Here is a 19,096-nt window from a genome sequence, read left to right as displayed (position 1 = left end):
AAGCTCAGCTCATTGTCCTCACCAGGGTCTTGACCTGACTGCAGTTTGGCATCGTAACGGACTTCAGTGGACAAATGCTCACCTTTGATGGCCAGTGGCACGTTGGAGAAGTGTGCTCTTCACAGATGAATCCCGGTTTCAACAGTACTAGGCAGATGGAGGATAACGCGTATGGCGTTAGGTTGGCGAGTGGTTTGCTGAACGTTGTGAACCATGGTGGCCGTGTGGTTATGGTATGGGCAGGCATAAGCTATGGACAACGAACACAATTGCATTTTATCGATGGCAATTTGAATGTACAGAGATATCATGATGAGATCCTGAGGCCCATTGTCATGGATCTGTACACAATTCCTGGAGGCTGAAAATGTCCCAGTTCTTCCATGGCCTGCATACTCACCAGACATGTCACCAATTGAGCATGTTTGGGATGCTCTGGATCAACGTGTACAACAGCGTGTTCCAGTTCCCGCCAATATCCAGCAACTTCGCACAGACATTGAAGAGGAGTGGGACAATATTCCATAGGCCACAACCAGCCTGATCAACTCTATGTGGAAGAGATGTGTCGCGCTTCAGGAAAATGGTGGTCACACAAGATACTGACCGGTTTTCTGATCCACGCCCCTACCTTTTTCTTAAGGTCGATGTGACCAACAGATGCATATTTGTATTCCCAGTCACGTTTACTTATATGAACTGTAACTCAGTAAAATCTTTGAAATTGTTGTGTTGGACTTATATTTTTGTTCAGTGTAAATGAGTGAAACATCATTCAATAGATGGATAGCTACCTCTTTAAATTCAGCTTTTAAAACACAATGGCCTAACGTTGACTGCCACTGTAGCTTCCTGCCACTGTGCTTGCCCAGGTAAAATGTCTTGAAAATCTCCTGCAGTCGCACCATCTGGACAAGAGGGGCAAAAGTGTTAAAACAGTAAACACTGAGGACAGGTCTATAAAAATGTATCACCTAGATAATAATTGTGGTGATGATTAGGCTTTGCTGTACCATTGTCTCTGAGTGCCCTAGAGGGGAAAAAAAGCACAGATTTTTTTTTCTTTTCTTCCTATCGTGGATTGACGGGCCTCATTTTACATTCATAAACCATGTTGTGGGCCTTTCCAAAACCACTTGGGGGGGGGGGGGGGGGCATTTGTTTACACCTCATTCAGTCACGTTGCCTCATTAGCTAGCTAGTTAACAACTTGGTAAATTTACCAGCATATCCAAACTTTTGGGGGCACAGAAAGAAAGAGAAAAGGGACAGCTTTTTCAGATGTCATCGCTCACAAAAATGGATGTTCTTAAAGAAACAGTGTACCATTTTCCATACAATGCACGTCAATAGGTAGTGATTTTCCACAATATAGAAACCTAATATTCCACAAATGACTGTAATTTCAATGATAAAAAAATAAAAAAATATCTACATTTTGGCTTTTTATAATAAACCAATTCCCAATATAGTGTACTACTTTTGAGTCCTATGGGCCCTGGTCAAAAGTACAGCACTATAAAGGGAACAGGGTGCCATCTGGGATACCAACCAAATGTATTACATATCAGGTCATAAAACAAAAGAGCCCGAAGGGTTCGATATTTGTAACCTCTGCGGGCAGATGGACCTCCATTGGGATGTAGGTGGGCCAGTATCCCATGGTGAGGATGTTCACCGTCAGTTCAATGTTACCAGGGATGTTTTGACACTGCATGTAATAGAGAAAGAAGGTAGAAAAAAATACATAAGCTAATATTTCAAAGTTATTTTGATGTCCAAATACTGCCACAACGACAAGCTTTTCCCCCCTTACATATCTATAGCTGACTGCGTAACGTATTTGATATGGTTGCCCTAAAAACTGAGAAATCACTACCGATGGTCTTCCCTATTCCAGAAGCATGTGTATGTACCTGTTTGAACTGCACCATGATGTCCTTGGAAAGCTCCATGTCCTTGAACATGCCTTCCAGCTTGCTGGTGAATGCTGCTCCACATTCTAAAGAAAGGACCAAGATTACGAGCTACTGATCTCATTCAGTATCACATGCCTCATAGTTGTTTGGTAAGAGTTGTATTCGTATCGTTTATAGTAGTAGCTAATGGCAGTGGTGTGATCTGATGTAGGCAGTGGTGTGATCTGATGTAGACAGCGGTGGATGATTGTATGGGGCAGACCTTGGCTCAATACTATTAGAAATATTTATATTATTTTGAGCGTTTGATTGAGCCTGCCTCGAGTGTCAGACGGATAGGGTTAGTGTTGCAATTATGGGACTATTCCATTGGATCAATCAAGCACAGCCATTTGATAGAAAATGTATATTATTTGAACCCGGGTCTGATGGGGAACACACTGACCATGTTTCAGTTTCGACAGCATGGACTTCTCGGCATCCACGGAGGCACTCTTTCCCACCAGCAACCTCTTGGCCAGATCTTTCTTGTAGAAGGCCTCAAAAACATCTTTGCCTATTCAAGAATCCAAAAGGGAAATATAAAGTTCAAGTACTAAGATAGACTTCTAAGAGACCTGTCAAAGAGGAGAGAGTTAAAAAGACCTGGAAGTAGATGGTTGGCTGAATATATGGGACTATTATTACCATAACTAAATATGTTGGGACGACATTACCATAAATGAATCGGAAGATGATCATGATCTTGTCCAACATCTTCTCCAGCTCCTCGTCCGTCGCCTCCTTGTTACCCGCCCTAAGCTTTGAATCCACGTGTTTTGCTACAAAATATAACCATCTGTATCGTTTAATTTAAAAAAAATTGTAGTTCACTTGTGAAAATCTGGAAAATAAGTTTTGCTTAATAGTTTTATAGGGTAGCTTTCAACTGACAGAAGCATAATACACAAACATTATGAATGAAGACATGTTGAAAGGGGAGCTCTCTTGCTGTCATTTTATGTAGTAGTGTCATAATTTCTCCCATAGCGATAGTATTAGATCTAGTTTCCTTCCTTCATGGAACCAGGATTACATTCATAAGATGATCATCATGCAATACCAACCTATGAGCTCAGCAGGTTTGTTTGGTCTCTTGTTGATGAAGGTCTCAAAAGCCTCCTTCATGGCATTGACAAACTTCTCGTTCTTTATGAAGCAGATGTCAATGATGTGGTCCACCTTGTCCTTGAAGTCCAGGAGCTCCTGTACCATGGTCTTGTCCTTCTCAGGGTTAATGACGATCGTACTTCCAAAGGCCTGTGAGAGGTTCGTAGAGGTGTCAAGGGCCACTTGTTTAAATTATTTATTTTTTTGGCAGGTCAGTTAAGAACAAATTCTTATATACAATGACTGCCTACACCGGCCAAACCCGGACGACGCTGGGCCAATTGTGAGCTGCCCTAAAGGACTCCCAATCATGGCCGGTTGTGACACAGCCTGGAATCGAACTAGGGTGTCTGTAGTGAAGCATCAAGCACTGAGTTGCAATGCCTTACACCGCTGTACCACCCGGGAGCCCCACTATACTGTACAAATGAATGATCCAATTTTTCTACTGTTTTGTACTTGGAAGGAAGTGTTCCCACACCTCCAAAATGTTAATTAGTAAGAGGAAATGACTAATTCGGTGGTGGAATTGCTGACCTAAAGACCATTGATCTTTTCAAGCATACCTTGATGTACTCGATCCAATGCTGTAGGAGAACCAGTACGCCCCCTCTCACACGACTGAAAAGCTGATAGAGAAGACACAAGTCCTGGATTCTGTTCTCATCTAGCAGGTGATTCAAGCCTGGAGATGGAAAAATAGCAATTTAGATATATATATATATCTCTATCTATGTGATGACAATAACATTGCTATTTTTACATGGTTAAACTGTCACGATTGTGTCCCAGTGTGTCAAGTCGGTAGTTTCTGACATATACCTTTCTGCAGAGTTGAAGTGAGATGTTCACCCAGTAGTTGCTTCTCCACAGTGGCAATGAGAGGTTTTCTGAAGAAAATAAAAAGAGGGAGGAAATGAGTCAATCGCTCTCTTTTCATCCTTTATATGTACACCGGTAGATCCTGTTGAGACCAGTGCCAAGAAGGCAGCAAATCAAACATTCATAGAGTCAAATGTAGAACTTAAGACAGAGGACCACAATACTCATGGGCTTTTGGAAGGCTAACCCCTTGTATTCTAAAAGCAATCCAATCAAGTAAAAAAAGACTCACTGTGTGCTCTGGTCTAGATACGTGATGACTCTGTCCGCTTCCTCCTCTAAGCGTTTGTTGACGTGATGGAGATACTCTGGGACCTGAAGAGACATTAGTCATTTGGCATACGAAGCCAAACAGCAGCCTATCCTTACAGGGTGAAACAAACAACTAGTATATGTAAAATCATCCCACACATCACATCAATCCAAAATAACAAAGTATTTTTTTACCAGCAGTAACTACAGTAACTAAGTTGACACAAGACCCAAAATGCAAACAGACCTGGTCTCAGATCGATTTGCGCTGTATAGCCAAACATTACATTTGAGTAAAATAAAATCAATGTTTCCATTTGCAGAAGCTATCGCAGGTGGAGTGAAATGCCTATGTTTCTAGCGCCAACAGTGCAGTAACATAATTGTAATGTGAAGATCATAGAAGTTGGCAAGAGAGCAATAACAGATCTTACCAACTCCTATGATCATTGTCCAAGTTCGGCAGTAGTGTCATTTTTGGCTACACAGTACAAACAGATATGGGACCAGACTATCGAAAAGCTGCCTCTAGTCAGACTCCGACAGTTAGCGGTGTGGCGCTTCCTGGAGGGATAAATCACCTCTCTCTCCTGCATCAGTCGCTGTCCCTCAGCAGCATACAGCCGATTAGTCTCCTCCAGAAAGCGCTGCTCAAAGGAGTCCTGATAAATCTGTCAGGAGCGGGGAGAACATTGGGTGTCATTAAAGCTATTTCTCAAGTGGCGGAGCTGAGATCACATCAACTCGAATCCAGATGCAGGTGCTGCTGATTGCAAATAACAATGGACAAACACCCCTTGCTTTGTCAGACTTGGATTTATTTCACTGTATTTAACTAGGCAAGTCAATTAAGAACAAATTCATAGACACAGCAGTGTTTTGTATTACTGTATGGGAGTATTGAATGTGGAGTAGTACAATGAATTGGAGCCAAAGAACCAATTGCATGGTCCAGGATAAACCACCATTCCAATCCTTTCAGATCTACACAAGTGCTTAGTGGGTAGAGGGGCTACGGGGTGATTCTGGACCAGGCCAATAGAACAAGATACCCACTGAGTAGACTTTTCCCCATGCCCTGTGTGAAGGGGCAGAGCCATACCTGTAGGTCAGAGAGCATGCTCAGTAGGCTCCGGAGCAGGCTGCGGTCGATGGTCTCGCCGCTGCGCTCCCTCTCAATGAGCAGCAGGATGCCGTAGATGGTCTTGCTCTGGACCTTCATGTCGCTGATTATGTAAAACCTAAACAACTCTAGGCCCATGTCCCTGAAGAGAACAGGGGTTATATAAATAATAACCATAACCAAAGACTATTGACATATGGCTAGAGATGACATTATCAATGTTTACTACACAGAATGTTTATTTGAGGAAGAGCAACTCACCAGATTGATGGGAGCATTGAGTTTTGTAAAACATAGGTGCGGTCCAAGAACAAAAATATACTTCTAATCATGATCTGTAAAAAAATATTTTACAAAAAAGAAACATTTTCAGTAAAGAAATCATGTATAATCGCAATCATATTCATTGTAAATTCATTGAATAACACCTATCAAATGATATCCTGTCAAAGACAAGAGTCATAAAGACATACCATTTGTCTGCAGTGATCTTGCCAACAGTTGTCTATTTTCTTCAGGAAGAGGGTACTGTCCAGTACATCCGTGAGCATAGAGTCAAGGATGTAGCAGGTACATATGCATAACAACAAAGCTGCAGCAGTGTCATCTCAGTACATAAGATTAAAAAGACAAGCATTCAAGGGCCTCCTGAGTGGCGCAGCAGTCTAAGGCACTGCATTGCAGTGCTTGAGGCATCTCTACAGAGCCGGGTTCGATCCCAGGCGGTGTCACAACCGGCCGTGATCAGGAGTCCCATAGAGCGGCGCACAATTGGCACAACGTTGTCCGGGTTAGGCCGGCATTATAAATATGAATGTGTTCTTAACTGACTTGCCAAGTTAAATAAAAAGGTTAAAAAAAGGCTGCACCAGTGTATTGGAGGAAACGCTGTTCAACTGACAAGTTGACAAGTTGACAACTGACAAGTTGAACAGCGTTTCCTCCAACACACTGGTGCAGCTGGCATCCTGGGTAAAGCAGACAGGTGTTAAGAAGCACAGTTAGAAGGGCCATGTTTCAGAGGGCGCGTGACTTGACCTTCAACTCCTGAACCTGTTGGGGAGTTGCAGCGAAGAGATCAGATCGAAATTGGGGAGAAAATACCAATCAAAATGAATGTATATAATAAAAAAGTAAAACTACAACAACAACAAAATGCATTCAATATCAAACTTTATAAGGACATGACTTGAGTTCCTGTAGTTCAAATACAAAATAATTTGACTTATGATAATAGCCTACATTGACTGATCAAGGACCGAACAACATCTAAACATATATTGAAATGTATTAAACATGTTATCTTTTTAGGACCACCTGTTTCCACACAGAAAAGGATATTCTCTGAATTGATCGATTTGTGCCTTGATGTGGTCTTCACAAACCACCCGTAGCTGTTTGTAGAGCCTGGCAGATATCTTATGGGAGCAGAGGTTCTCGACAGCCTAAACAACAGAAAGATAAGCACTATCAAGTTTATTGCATTTTAGGGCTAAAACATTGATTATCTATGCATGTCATACCCTATAGAAGACTACACTCACATCATATAATCTAAAAAGCCCATAACCAAACACAGCTATTAAATAGTGCAGACATATCACGTGAATTATTGTCAAGCTCTTTCACAAGTTACTGGCCTAAAGACATGGTGAAAAAAAAGAGATATTGTTTGTTTGGACTGTGTTTGGCTTACCGACTGCTAAATCACAGGGCTTGAATAAGAAGCCAAGGTCAAGAAACTCACAGGGGAGGATGAAGACTTCCCATCTGTGGCCAATCATAATAATAACCACAACCACAGGGTCATATTCATCAGGGCACAAAGCATAAAATATTTAGCAACGCAAAACAGGCAATTATTTTTTCAGTCTGTTTTCATCCATTTGGTCCCAAATGAACATGACCTAGGACTGTTCTGAAAGGAAATGAGGCAGGTGCAGAATTTTCAGGTACCTGGTAGAGTTCCTCAAGATTGTACTTGATTGAAGTGCTGTTTTGAATGGCCTCGACCGCCTCCTTTAGTTTTTGCCAGGTCTCGTGTGTGTAGTTCTCAGGCAATTTGGGCTTTTCTGTGAAGAAAATGTGCGGGAAACCGTGTGAGAACGGTCATTTTCTGTTGTCCTTTCAACTGTACTACAGTTCATTTAAAATATAATTAGTTTAAGACAACATATCTAACTATAACAATATTCAGACAAATGAGCTGCATCATGTCAGGCATTTGAATAGTGTATCATTGTGGATTTTACTGACTCACATATTCACTTCAAACTTGCATAGCTAGATTAGCCAGACTAAAGCAGATAAATTGTGCTAATTACTTTGCCAAAAATTTAGTAGAAACTTTCAATAGAAGGGACTAATGTGAATACTGCACGCACCACTTGAATGTTTTGAATATACTACCTTTAAAGTTCTTGATGACTAGTTTCTTTGCAGCTCCAGGTTTGCTGCTGGAGAAGGTAGTGGAGCCTGCAGTTTTCGTCAGCCCGTTTGCATGATGCCCAACAACCCCAGCCAAAAAAACTGTTTTGGTTTTGTTTGAAGAACACGATGCAGATGACGACTCCTCAGCCATTTTCACATCCAGTCCTATGAAGTCTACGGAATCTTCGAACCTCAACTTCTTCTGGATTTGTTGCGAAGTGGAGGACGAAGAGGAATTGTGGGTTTTAGGAGATGACGATATTGAATCAATGTCTTCCCTCTCAGAACGGTTTATTTTCCTCTTCTTCGAATTCGTGATACTACTGCTGTCGTTATTTACATCTGAAGCTGCTGGTCTAGCCTCTTGGGTTGGCGGTGGGGGATTAGGGGAAGGTAAACCTGTTGGAAACATGAAAAATATATAATATAGCCAGTCTACTAATCATAAACCTCCAGGTGTGCCGTGGGTGAACGAGTCGTGTTTCCAAGCTTTATATTGCTATATTCCAAAATATGAATCCGGTCTTTTAAACAAGTAGCTAAGAAATATACAATAAATTGCAAACTACAGCCACACTAAAATCCTCTCTTTTCTTGTTATGGTTGCTGCTAGCAGAATAAAGATGGTTGATTACTGCTTCCTCTTGCCTTGGCCTCTCTCAAATATCCACGTTGTGGAGCTGTACTTAGTTTTATCAGCAACAAATAAAGTATGTTATTTCTGGGCGAAAAATGTAACGTGGTAAATGGAAATAAAATCACAACTGAAAAGTTTAGTATCAAAACGTACCTTCTACAAGCGATTCCATGACCTACCGGAAGTACTTTACCCAACGTTCCTGCTGCAAAAGTGTCTCCTGCTAGTTAAGCAAGCGTTCTTTAGCTGCTCACTGTCATTTTCCGCGAGATGGCGCTAGAGACGGTATAAATTCATCACGGTGTAGTAATCTTTCAAAACACCGATTTATTTATGTCATGGTCTGATAATGTTTTAATGCACCCAGCTATGTTTTACTGTCTAATGTTTAGGATATATTTTCAACGTATTGAAAGGATACAAGGAAGAGGGGACGGAAGGACACATCGTAAATATTATGGCTTTTCGGTTCGGGGATCATAGCTAGAAGGGATTCAGCTTTTGTCAAATGAACGACAGAAGTTGACATATGTTTAGCATTTTAGGTAACCTAACTATTTCCCTAAACTGTTACGTTCATTCTCCTAACCCGCTTCGAAACAAATCAAACGAATTTAACAAAAAACTGAATTAAAGATTTGTATAACTAAATCAAGATAGACCACCACCTGTCGTTTCTAATCGGAACAAATGAGTCATAGTGGGCAGAACAAGCAAGGTGGGCTGGGCCAAGCACGAGCTAGCGATATCCTATAAACCCGTTCTAACATACATCGGCACATTTCCGGGAACTCCTACTATGTGAAGTGCGCGTGTGCAATAACTCGATTCGCCTTTTGCGCTCCTTCGAAACAAAGCGATTGTGTTTTACAACTTTGGCGAAGGTTAAGTCTACTCTGTTCATAAACGATTCTAGTTTTGGGAACTGAAAACTGTACTGAGATCTAATGTTTCATCGATGAGAAATTTTGCAGAATGTCGACCAAAATCCATCTTCTCCCACGGGGCTTTCTCTCACTAACATATTTCCTCTCACTGTGGAAACGCAAAGGGGATTCTTCACATGTATTCATCTGGTGAAATATCTGTTCCGTCTCTGGCTGGATCTCTTCAAGCCATGACCCGGTTGGGGTTCGGCGAATGTATGTCGCAAGTGACATCACTTGCGGCCAATAAACTGCGAAACTGGCGTGGAAGGACTATTTAATTGATAGATGAATTGCATCTTATTGGATTTTTGTTTGTCAAACACCAAGCAACATTTTCGATTAAAGATTTGTCTAGGTAGACAAGAACGCAGTGAGCGCTACTGTTTAAAAGCTTGCATCGTTACCATGGGGACTGGCCCCAATCGCAACCTCAGATGGCTAGCTAGGTAGTTAAGCAGCTAAATCAAATCCAATTGCATTGGTCATTAGTTCCGTGTGTGCACATCAACACCCACAAATTGAGCACTATACTCAAATGTAATGTTGACAGTTTGTGGTTTACGTTACAGCTGGCTATGTGGTAGAGCTAAACAAATAACATTACCAAGTTTAGGCTTGCCAACTACATGACCAGGTAGCTAGCTCCTTGGCTAGTTAGCTAACTATTCAATGTTGTTAGTCTTCCACGTAGACCTGAACTAAACTCGTGATTAGCTTTCAATTGAGTGAAGAGTCACGCTAACATGAATCTGTTCCCATTTTCTCATTTCAGATTTGATGAGAAGGAAAATGTTTCCAACTGTATTCAGTTGAAGACCTCGGTAATCAAATGCATCAAAAACCAGCTATTGGACCATTTTCCAGACATTGAGTCAAGGCTCAACCATCTCATGCCAAAAAAGGACCCTGTCAAAATAGTGAGGTGGTAGGTCAAGAAGATAACATTTTCTCCCCTTCTCAATTCTATTTGCTTTATAATGTAACAATGTACATATTGTCAAAGCTTACTTTGGATATTTACATGAAAATAACAATAATCAAAATTGTCAATGGGACAACAGTAACAACAATAACCAAGGCTCAAAATAACCATACATTGAACAATAACAATAAGCATACTGTAGAGGACATGTGCAGGTTGATTGGTCTGTCAGACACTGTCCCTCAAGCAATGTAGTGTGCTGCCAACCCACAGCTCTCTGTGTCCTCCCCCAACAGGATGGGTAGCCAACTCTCACCAGAGAGGTCTTTGAAACCTTGAATAAGGGTTTCAAATTTGAGGAAATGACACTAATTGTTTTATATTTTTCACATTTAGTCAGGAAATGCAGCTGTCTCAGGTTCTGCTGTTTTACAGTGGCTGCACAGCCTTTCCTCTACAGGGAGACAGGTTTTCATGTGTCTACCCTTCTCAAGGTTGTGCTCACTGAGCCTGTACTTTGAAGGTTTTTCTAAGGTTTTGATCAGTAACCATGGTCAAATAGTTAGCCACGGTGTACTGTCGATTTAGGGCCAGATAGCACTGTACTTTGTGAAGGTTTTTCTATCTGGCCCTAAATCGACAGTACACCGTGGCTAACTATTTGACCATGGTTACTGATTAAAACCTTAGCACTGTACTTTGAAGGTTTTGATCAGTAACCATGGTCAAATAGTTAGCCACGATGTACTGTCGATTTAGGGCCAGACAGCACTGTACTTTGTGAAGGTTTTTCTATCTGGCCCTAAATCGACAGTACACCGTGGCTAACTATTTGACCATGGTTACTGATTAAAACCTTAGCACTGTACTTTGAAGGTTTTGATCAGTAACCATGGTCAAATAGTTAGCCACGATGTACTGTCGATTTAGGGCCAGACAGCACTGTACTTTGCTTAGCACTGCATTTTCTTTGCAGTGTGTTTTCTCAGTGGCTGTGTTTGAGAGCGTCAAATCCATTACACTTGCTGTACATGGTTTTAAGTTGCAGTTGCAGCTGATAACACTTTTCTAGTTTCCTTTTTCCATTATACACAGGTGTTTGGAAATGCTGGTTAGCTAATTTAGAAAAAGGTGGTTGCCTTTCTCTTCCATATGTGGAAATATGGCCATCTGGGATCAGTTTGAAAAAGGTGTATAAGTAATATAACTGTTTTTAATTTTTTTAAATTTTGAAAATGAATATGAAAATAAAGTTCTGAAGGTTTACAAAACCATATTGCAAGTAATAACGTTTAGACAGCGTCGGGGCTGTTGTACACATTGGCCGTGCCGCATTGCATGCTTCGGCTGAGAACCCAAGAGGTCACCCTTGGGTGAATGAGAGCAACTGTTTGACATGTTATGTTTTGTGTTCCTTCATCCAACCCACAGCCATGAACACATTGAAATCTTGACAGTGAATGGAGAATTGCTCTTCTTCAGACAAAGAGAATGACTGTTCTACCCAACTCTGACTGCTGCATAAGTGTAAAACCTCCACTCTTTTTGATGTGCAGGTACTGTCTGTGATTTGAATTCAATCACTTTTTGACAGCACCCCTTTTGATTTGAACAAAACTTACCATACATATTTGTCCATAGTAGAAGTGCTCAAGAAGTGACTTTATGCCAAAATGTTAACTTGAATGGGAAAATGTTTTAAAGTATGCTGTCAATCCTCCATAGGAAACCTATTGATCATAGAAATATAGATAATAGAATAAACATGTTAGCAGTTGATGTTACTCTTCAATAACACAGACCCCAAAGCAAATCAAGGGGAGAAAAATAGGTTTATTCAAAGAGGACAATTATAGATGTTATGCGAGAGGCAGATGTTTATTCTCCCCTGTCCTCCGTGATTCTTCCACAGAACAAATAGACAGGATGTAATTTTAAAACCTCCAAACCTAGCCTGCGGTTGCCCAATAAGAATTCCTTGCAGTAAAATTGAGCCAATTGCCAGATTACAAATATCCTGTTTCAGACTCGATGTATAGACCATTTGAACCAATGAAAACTTCACGCACGTAGCTATGAGTCCAGGACTGACATTCCTACACACATTCTAAACAGATTAACAACTATTTCCATTGATAATTTATTCCCTATTGACCTCTAGTCCTCTGCGTTGTGTATTATCTTAAAATATTCTGACAGACATGAACATTAAGTTGATATTTGATGGTGGGTAGACCTGCGGCCATCTTTGTGGTAGTAAATTAAAATGTAAAATTTTAGGATCCTATTTTCTCATATTATTGTAATGACACCCATTCAACTGCATGTTGTGTCTCAACAGAGGGCAGACCCAACACAACCTCAGATGATGTTAGGGTAGGGTCTAAGCTAAAATAAATGTAATCATAGAAATTGACATTTTCATTTAACATGAATGATCTAAAAAATTTAAAAAAGTTAACCCCTTAAAAAATATATATATATATTTTTTTAGGGGGTTCAACTTTTTTTTTTTTTTTTTAGATCATTCATGTTAAAGGAAAATGTCAATTTCTATGACTACATTTATTTTTTAAGGATATTATGAAATAGTTAGACAACCTTGTTTTGTAAGCGTTTAAATGTTATCAACTGTTTATTTTCCAGTGATGAAGACATGGATGCCTCAGGGTATGGTGGGGTATGCAAAATGGGTCAACTTTGAGTACCTTTATCTCCTGAATGTTTTGGCATTCAGGTCTAAAAGTCACTTTCTGACCACTTCTTCCATGGCCAAACATGTATGGAAAGTTTGATTAAATCAAAAGGGAGGCTGTCAAAAAGTGAATGATTTCAAATGGATTTACCCTGTGTACTTGTACTGTTTGGTAAGTTACTCTTTTTTCTGTTCATATTTTACAGACACCTTTATTCTTCCACACCAACAAGTAAAGGGGCCATCAAGTTTGTCCTAAGTGGATCCAATATCATGTGCCCTGGATTGACATCCCCAGGTGCCAAACTCTACTCTTCTGCCTCATGCATGATCATGTATGGTGCCTTGAGAAAGTATACATACACCTTGACTTATTCCACATTTTGTGTTACAGCCTGAATTCAAAATTGATTAAATGCTTTTTCTTACCCATCTACACACAATATCCCATTACGAAAGTTAAAACCTGTTTAGACATTTTTGCAAATGTATTGATAATGAAATGGAGAAATATCACAAGTATTCATACCCCTGAGTCAATGTCAGAATCACCCTTGGCAGTGATTACACCAGGATTGTTCAATATTTGCACATTCTTTTTAAACTTATTCAAGCTTTGTCAAGTTGATGTTGATCATCGCAAGACACCCATTCAAGTCTTGCCATAGATTTAAGTAGATTTAAGTTGAAATTGTCACTCGGGAACATTCAATGTGATCTTGGTAAGCAACTCCTGTATATTTGGCCTTGCGTTTTAGGTTATTGTCCTGCTGAAAGGTGAATTTTGTCACCCAGTGTCTTTTGGAAAGCAGACTGAACCAGGTTTTTCTCTAGCATTTTTTTCTGTGCTTAGCTATATTCCATTTATTTGTATCCAAAATAAATACCTTGTCCTTGCCGATGACAAGCATACTCATAACATGATGCAGCCACCACCATGCTTGAAAATATGAGGAGTGATACTCAGTGACATGTTGTTGGATTTGCCCCAAACATAATGCTTTGTATTCAGGACAAAAAAGTAAATTTCTTTGAATTGTATTTTTGAAGTTTTGGAATATTTTTTATTCTGTACAGGCATTCTTTTCACTCTGTCATTTAGGTTATTTACTCCACAATACTATGTTATTGATCCATCCTCCGTTTTCTATCACAGCCATTAAACTCCACAACTGTTTTAAAGTCACCATTGAGCTCATGGTCAAATCCCTGAGCGGTTTAACTCTACTCCAGAAACTGAGTTAGGAAGAACACCTGTATCTTTGTAGTGACTGGGTGTATTGATACACCATCCAAAGTGTAATAACTTCACCATGTTCAAAGGCATATTCAATGTTTATTTTTTACACATCTCACAATAGGTGCCCTTCTCTGGTCTTTGTGATTGAATCTGTGTTTGAAATCCACTGCTCGACTTGAGGGACCTTACAATTATCTGTATGCGTAGGGTGCAGAGATGAGGTAGTCATTCAAAAAGTCATATTGCACACAGTGAGTCCCATGCAACTTATGTGACTCGTTAAGCACATTTTCACTCCTGAACTTATTTTGGGCTTGCCATAATGAAGGGGTCGACTACTTATTGACTCAAGAGATTTCAGTTGAAGATTAAAAAAAACAATTAAAAACAGAATTCCACTTTGGGGGTATTGTGTAGGCCAGTGACACAAAATATCAATTGAATACATTTTAAATACAGGTTGTAACACAACAAAATGTGGAGAAAGTCAAGGGGTGTGGATACTTTCTGAAGGCACTGTTTGTTCAGTACAACATCTTACTTGGCCCGTTTTCTACATGGATGAGCCTTTAGGATCAGGCTCTGTCCATGTAATCCTATTAATTTATGGCCACGATGATGCTTTCAGTAACTCAAGAGTTCCAGAGTTGGAAATGGCTTACCACTAGATCGGCCCTCAGTAAATCTGAGTTCCAAGTGGGAAACTCAGACCAGAATGTTGATACCTGAGTTGTGATGTTTCTCCACTTACCTTTTAACTCTCTAACCAAAAGATTGTAAAACAAAGCCATTTTTCAATGCAGTTTGACCCATAGAGTATAGTACAGTGTATTCAGATCCCTTCCCTTTTTCCATATTTTGTTACGTTACAGCCTTATTCTAATATTGATTAAATACATTTCTTCTACTCAATCTACACACCCCATAATGACTAAGAAAAAACAGATGTTGAATTTTTAAAACAGATACCTTACTTGCACAAGTATTCAAGACCCTTTGCTATGAGACTAGAAATTGAGCTCAGGTACATCCTGTTTCCATTGATCATCCTTGAGATGCTTCTACAACTTGATTGCAGTCCACCTGTGGTAAATTCAATTGATTGGACATGATTTGGAAAGGCACACACCTGTCTATATAAGGTCCCACAGTTGACAGTGCATTTCAGAGGACAGTGTATGTTGCATTGATCTGATCTGTAATAGACTATGGCAGTATAGTGATTAGTTCGGCAGCCCGGACATCTTTGGAAAGGCTAGCTGTCATACAGGGGCAAGGAATATGTAGTGGGGCGTTTCGGACGTCCCCAATGGCTGCACTACATGTGGAGATGGGGGATATGTCATTGCAGATTAGGAGACGACAGCTGGCAATTCATTATTGGGTTAAGCTACAGGGACATGGGGTGTCTCATCCTGCAAAAGGGATTTTACAGGCCTGCTGGGAACATAAGAGAAGACAGAATACGAGCTTTGGGTGGGTGGGTAATATCCAGGCGAAGGAAATGGGACTGTATGGAAGGGAGTTTTGTCCAAAGGTAGCCATTCCTGTAAACCCACCATGGCTACTTCTGCCTCCAGTAGTTGATCTAGAAGTGTTGGAGAGACGACAGAAAGATAGGGAGGGTGATGATCCATCTGATTTGTTTAAGGATACTGTGTATCAGGATCTTGTGACCAAATACACAGATGGTTCAAAAGATCCAAAGACCGGATGTATTGGGTCAGCATTTGTAGTGCAGGAATCTGGGGTGGAAGTCAGGAAATGTATTACAGATGGTCTTGCAGTGGTGATTCATGTGCAGTGTTGATAAGTCTCCAAGTCATTTAGGTAACATAGCAGACAAGACCTGCTTTATGAGGTGTTAAAACCCCATGGCAGGATTAGACAGATGGGTATATAGGTTTACTTGGGTCCCAGCCCATGTGGGGATGGAGGGGAACGAGGCAGTTTATGTACTGGCTAAACAAGCACTTAGAAGTGGGAATGTTGATGTTGAAGTTACAATGAGCAAGGCAGAGGCAAAAAGCCTGATATGGACCGTGATGGTGCAGAGATGGCAGGAGCAGTGGAATAGAGATGCTAAGGGCAGGCATTTATTTCAAGTACAGAGGAAAGTCAGTGAGGGGAAGACTGTAGGAAGGGACAGAACAGAGGAGGCTATTTTTACAAGATTAAGGGTGGGACACAGCCGGTCCTTAAATGTGATAGGAAAGCATCCAACAGTAAAGTGTGATTTATTGCCAGGAAACCGAGACGTGGAACATGTATCACTACAGTGTGGGCAGTTTAGAGGGAAAGAGAGGCTGCGGTCTAGTATGAGGGAGAAGGAGATACAGGAAATTAGTTTAGAGGTATATTGAGTAGAATGTCATTAGATATAGTCTCAAATATTTTATATTTTTTAAGAGCAACAGGGCTGGCAGGTAGGATTTAGTTTCTCCCGGTCTCTGGCCCACACTCCAGTACAGTAGGTGGCGGTAACATTTCTGCAGCATCTAAGGTCCCCAAGAACACACTGGCCTCCATCATTCTTAAATGGAAGAAGTTTGGATGCACCAAGACTCTTCCTAGAGCTGGTCGCCCTGACAAACTGAGCAATCAGGGTTGAAGGGCCTTGGTCAGGGAGGTGACCAAGAACCCGATGGTTACTCTGACAGAGCTCCAGAGTTCCTCTGTGGAAATGGGTGAAACTTCCAGAAAGACAACCATCAATGCAGTACTCCACCTTCAGTAAAAGGCACATGACAGCCCACTTGGAGTTTGCCAAAGGCACCTAAAGATTCTCTGGTCTGATGAAACCAAGATTGAACACTCTGGCCTGAATGCCAAGTGACATATCTTGAGGAAACCTGGTACCATCCCTACGGTGAAATATGGTGGTTGTAGCATGCTGTGGGGATGTTTTTCAGCGGCAGGGACTGGGAGACTAGTCAGGATCGAGGAGAAAAAGGAACGGAGCAAAGTACAGAGATCCTTGATGAAATCCTGCTCCAGAGCCCTCACGACCTCTGACCAGGGCAAAGGTTCACCTTCCAACAGAACAATGACCCTAAGCACACAGCCAAGACAATGCAGGAGTGACTTCGGGACAAGTCTCTGAATGTCCTTGAGTGGCCCAGCCAGAACCTGGACTTGAACCCCATCGAACATCTCTGGAGAGAGCTGAAAATAGCTGTGCAGCGACGCTCCCCATCCAACCTGACAGAGCTTGAGAGGATCTGCAGAGAACAATGGGAGAAACTCCCCAAATACAGGTGTGCCAAGCTTGAAGCGTCATATCCAAGAAGACTTGAGGCTGAAATCGCTGCCAAAGGTGCTTAAGCAAAGTACTGAGTAAAGGGTCTGAATAATTATGTAAATGTTTATTTTTAATACATTTTTTTTAAATGCCGAAACCCATTTTTGTTTTGTCATTATGGGGTATTGTGTGTAGCTTGAAAGGGGGGGGGGGGGGGGGGTTTAATCCATTATAGAACAAGGCTGTAACATAACAAAATGTGGAAAAGGTCTGAATACTTCCCGAATGCACTGTTTTGGCACATTGTCAATATAAGCAAGCAAACTAATTTATTAATAGCTACATTAATCCCACTGGTTGAAAAGCACTAATGCCTTAGTTATGACTGGGAGTTAACGAGTTCCTGAAAACCTTCCAAAAGCACCATTATGTCAGTCTGTAATTGTCATACACCAACATTGGAGTTTTGACACTTCCTGTTGGTATCAAGTGCATGTGAGGTGGTGTTTCCTTTACAATTGGTTTCAGGCCATAATGGTGGAGGGCAAGCAATATGCGCTTTGTGTCGGAGTCATGAAGATGTCTGCAGAAAACATTCATTATCACGACTTTCCTATTTACACCACAGAAATGTACTTGTACACATACACGACATCGCCAAAAGTATGTAGACACCCCTTCAACACCTGTTGCTGACAGTATCAAACCGCACACACAGCCATGCAATCTCCATAGACAAACATTGGCAGTAAAATGGCCTTACTGAAGAGCTTAGTGACTTTCAACATGGCACCGTCATAGGATGCCACCTTTCCAACAAGTCAGTTTGTCAAATGGCCCGGTCAACTGTAAGTGCTGTTGTTGTGAAGTGGAAACGTCTAGGGGCAACAACGGCTCAGCCATGAAGTGATAGGCCACACAAGCTCACAGAATGGGACCGCCGAGTGCTGAAGCGCATAAAAATCGTCTGGCCTCGATTGCAACACTCACTATCGAGTTCTAAACTGCCTCTGGAAGCAATGTCAGCACAAGAACTGTTCGTTGGAAGCTTCATAAAATGGGTTTCCATGGCCGAGCAGCTGCACACAAGCCTCACACGGAACCCAAACCGGCTGCGTGTGTGCGCTATTGTGCATACATTTATTTTGTCCCCCTACATCAAACGCGATGATGACACAAGGGTTAAAATATCAAAACAAACTCTGAACCAATGACATTAATTTGGGGACAGGTCGAAAAGCATTAAACATCTATGGCAATTTAGCTAGTTAGCTTGCACTTGTTAGCTAATTTTTCCTATTTTGCTAGCTTGCTGTTGCTAGCTAATTTGTCCTGGGATATAAACATTGAGTTGTTAATTTACCTGAAATGCACAAGGTCCTCTACTCCGACAATTAATCCACACATAAAACGGCCAACCGAATCGTTTCTAGTCGTCTTTCCTCCTTCCAGGCTTTTTCATCTTTGAACTTATATGGTGATCGGCATCTAAACTTTCATAGTATTGTCGTGTCTTTGGCTATGCCGGATTAAGTGATATGACATGCTATTCTATAAAATAATTTCTCCGTCAATTAATATCACCTGATTGAGCTAATCATGTAAATGTAATTAACTAGAGTCGGGCACCACAAACAAATATTTATAGAGCTGTTATCTTCCGAATAAACTCTTAAA

At 41.0% G+C, this 19,096-nt stretch overlaps 1 protein-coding gene and 1 long non-coding RNA gene across 8 annotated transcripts in view; one reads left to right on the top strand and one right to left on the bottom strand.

The window, feature by feature from the left end:
- LOC109905310 (cullin-4B) overlaps nucleotides 1–9,177 on the bottom strand; it is a 29,195-nt gene extending 20,018 nt beyond the window's left edge. The window contains exons 1-17 of one of the 5 annotated variants that reach the window (XM_031790291.1): nucleotides 8,546–8,977; nucleotides 7,735–8,154; nucleotides 7,282–7,397; nucleotides 6,667–6,770; nucleotides 5,799–5,868; nucleotides 5,587–5,660; nucleotides 5,305–5,467; nucleotides 4,784–4,873; nucleotides 4,183–4,265; nucleotides 3,891–3,958; nucleotides 3,635–3,753; nucleotides 3,026–3,218; nucleotides 2,636–2,740; nucleotides 2,365–2,475; nucleotides 1,917–2,002; nucleotides 1,613–1,711; nucleotides 795–908 (exon numbers count right to left, since the gene is read on the bottom strand). In XM_031790291.1, the coding sequence (XP_031646151.1) occupies nucleotides 795–908; nucleotides 1,613–1,711; nucleotides 1,917–2,002; nucleotides 2,365–2,475; nucleotides 2,636–2,740; nucleotides 3,026–3,218; nucleotides 3,635–3,753; nucleotides 3,891–3,958; nucleotides 4,183–4,265; nucleotides 4,784–4,873; nucleotides 5,305–5,467; nucleotides 5,587–5,660; nucleotides 5,799–5,868; nucleotides 6,667–6,770; nucleotides 7,282–7,397; nucleotides 7,735–8,154; nucleotides 8,546–8,564 (2,034 nt within the window). In that variant the 5' untranslated portion in view covers nucleotides 8,565–8,977. Of the gene's footprint in view, nucleotides 1–794; nucleotides 1,712–1,916; nucleotides 2,003–2,364; nucleotides 2,476–2,635; nucleotides 3,219–3,634; nucleotides 3,754–3,890; nucleotides 3,959–4,182; nucleotides 4,310–4,783; nucleotides 4,874–5,304; nucleotides 5,468–5,586; nucleotides 5,661–5,798; nucleotides 5,869–6,666; nucleotides 6,771–7,281; nucleotides 7,398–7,734; nucleotides 8,155–8,545 lie in introns of all 5 variants that reach the window. The other 4 variants (XM_031790289.1, XM_020502611.2, XM_031790290.1 and 1 more) reach the window with 4 other exon arrangements.
- On the top strand, nucleotides 9,178–13,979 carry LOC109905311 (uncharacterized). 3 transcript variants are annotated; one of them, XR_002257249.2, is made up of 4 exons: nucleotides 9,178–9,276; nucleotides 10,094–10,246; nucleotides 11,675–11,799; nucleotides 13,145–13,979. It is a non-coding gene; the product is annotated as an uncharacterized LOC109905311 (long non-coding RNA). The 3 variants fall into 3 exon arrangements; XR_002257248.2 differs by having other exon boundaries at nucleotides 9,194–9,767; XR_002257250.2 differs by lacking the exon at nucleotides 9,178–9,276 and adding an exon at nucleotides 9,778–9,955.
- Nucleotides 13,980–19,096: the final 5,117 nt, after the last annotated feature.

This window comes from Oncorhynchus kisutch, linkage group LG15, assembly GCF_002021735.2.
Source record: "Oncorhynchus kisutch isolate 150728-3 linkage group LG15, Okis_V2, whole genome shotgun sequence".
Classification (NCBI taxonomy): Eukaryota; Metazoa; Chordata; class Actinopteri; order Salmoniformes; family Salmonidae; genus Oncorhynchus; species Oncorhynchus kisutch.
Note: the sequence above shows the minus strand (reverse complement) of the source record. Positions and strands in the feature narration are given on the sequence as shown.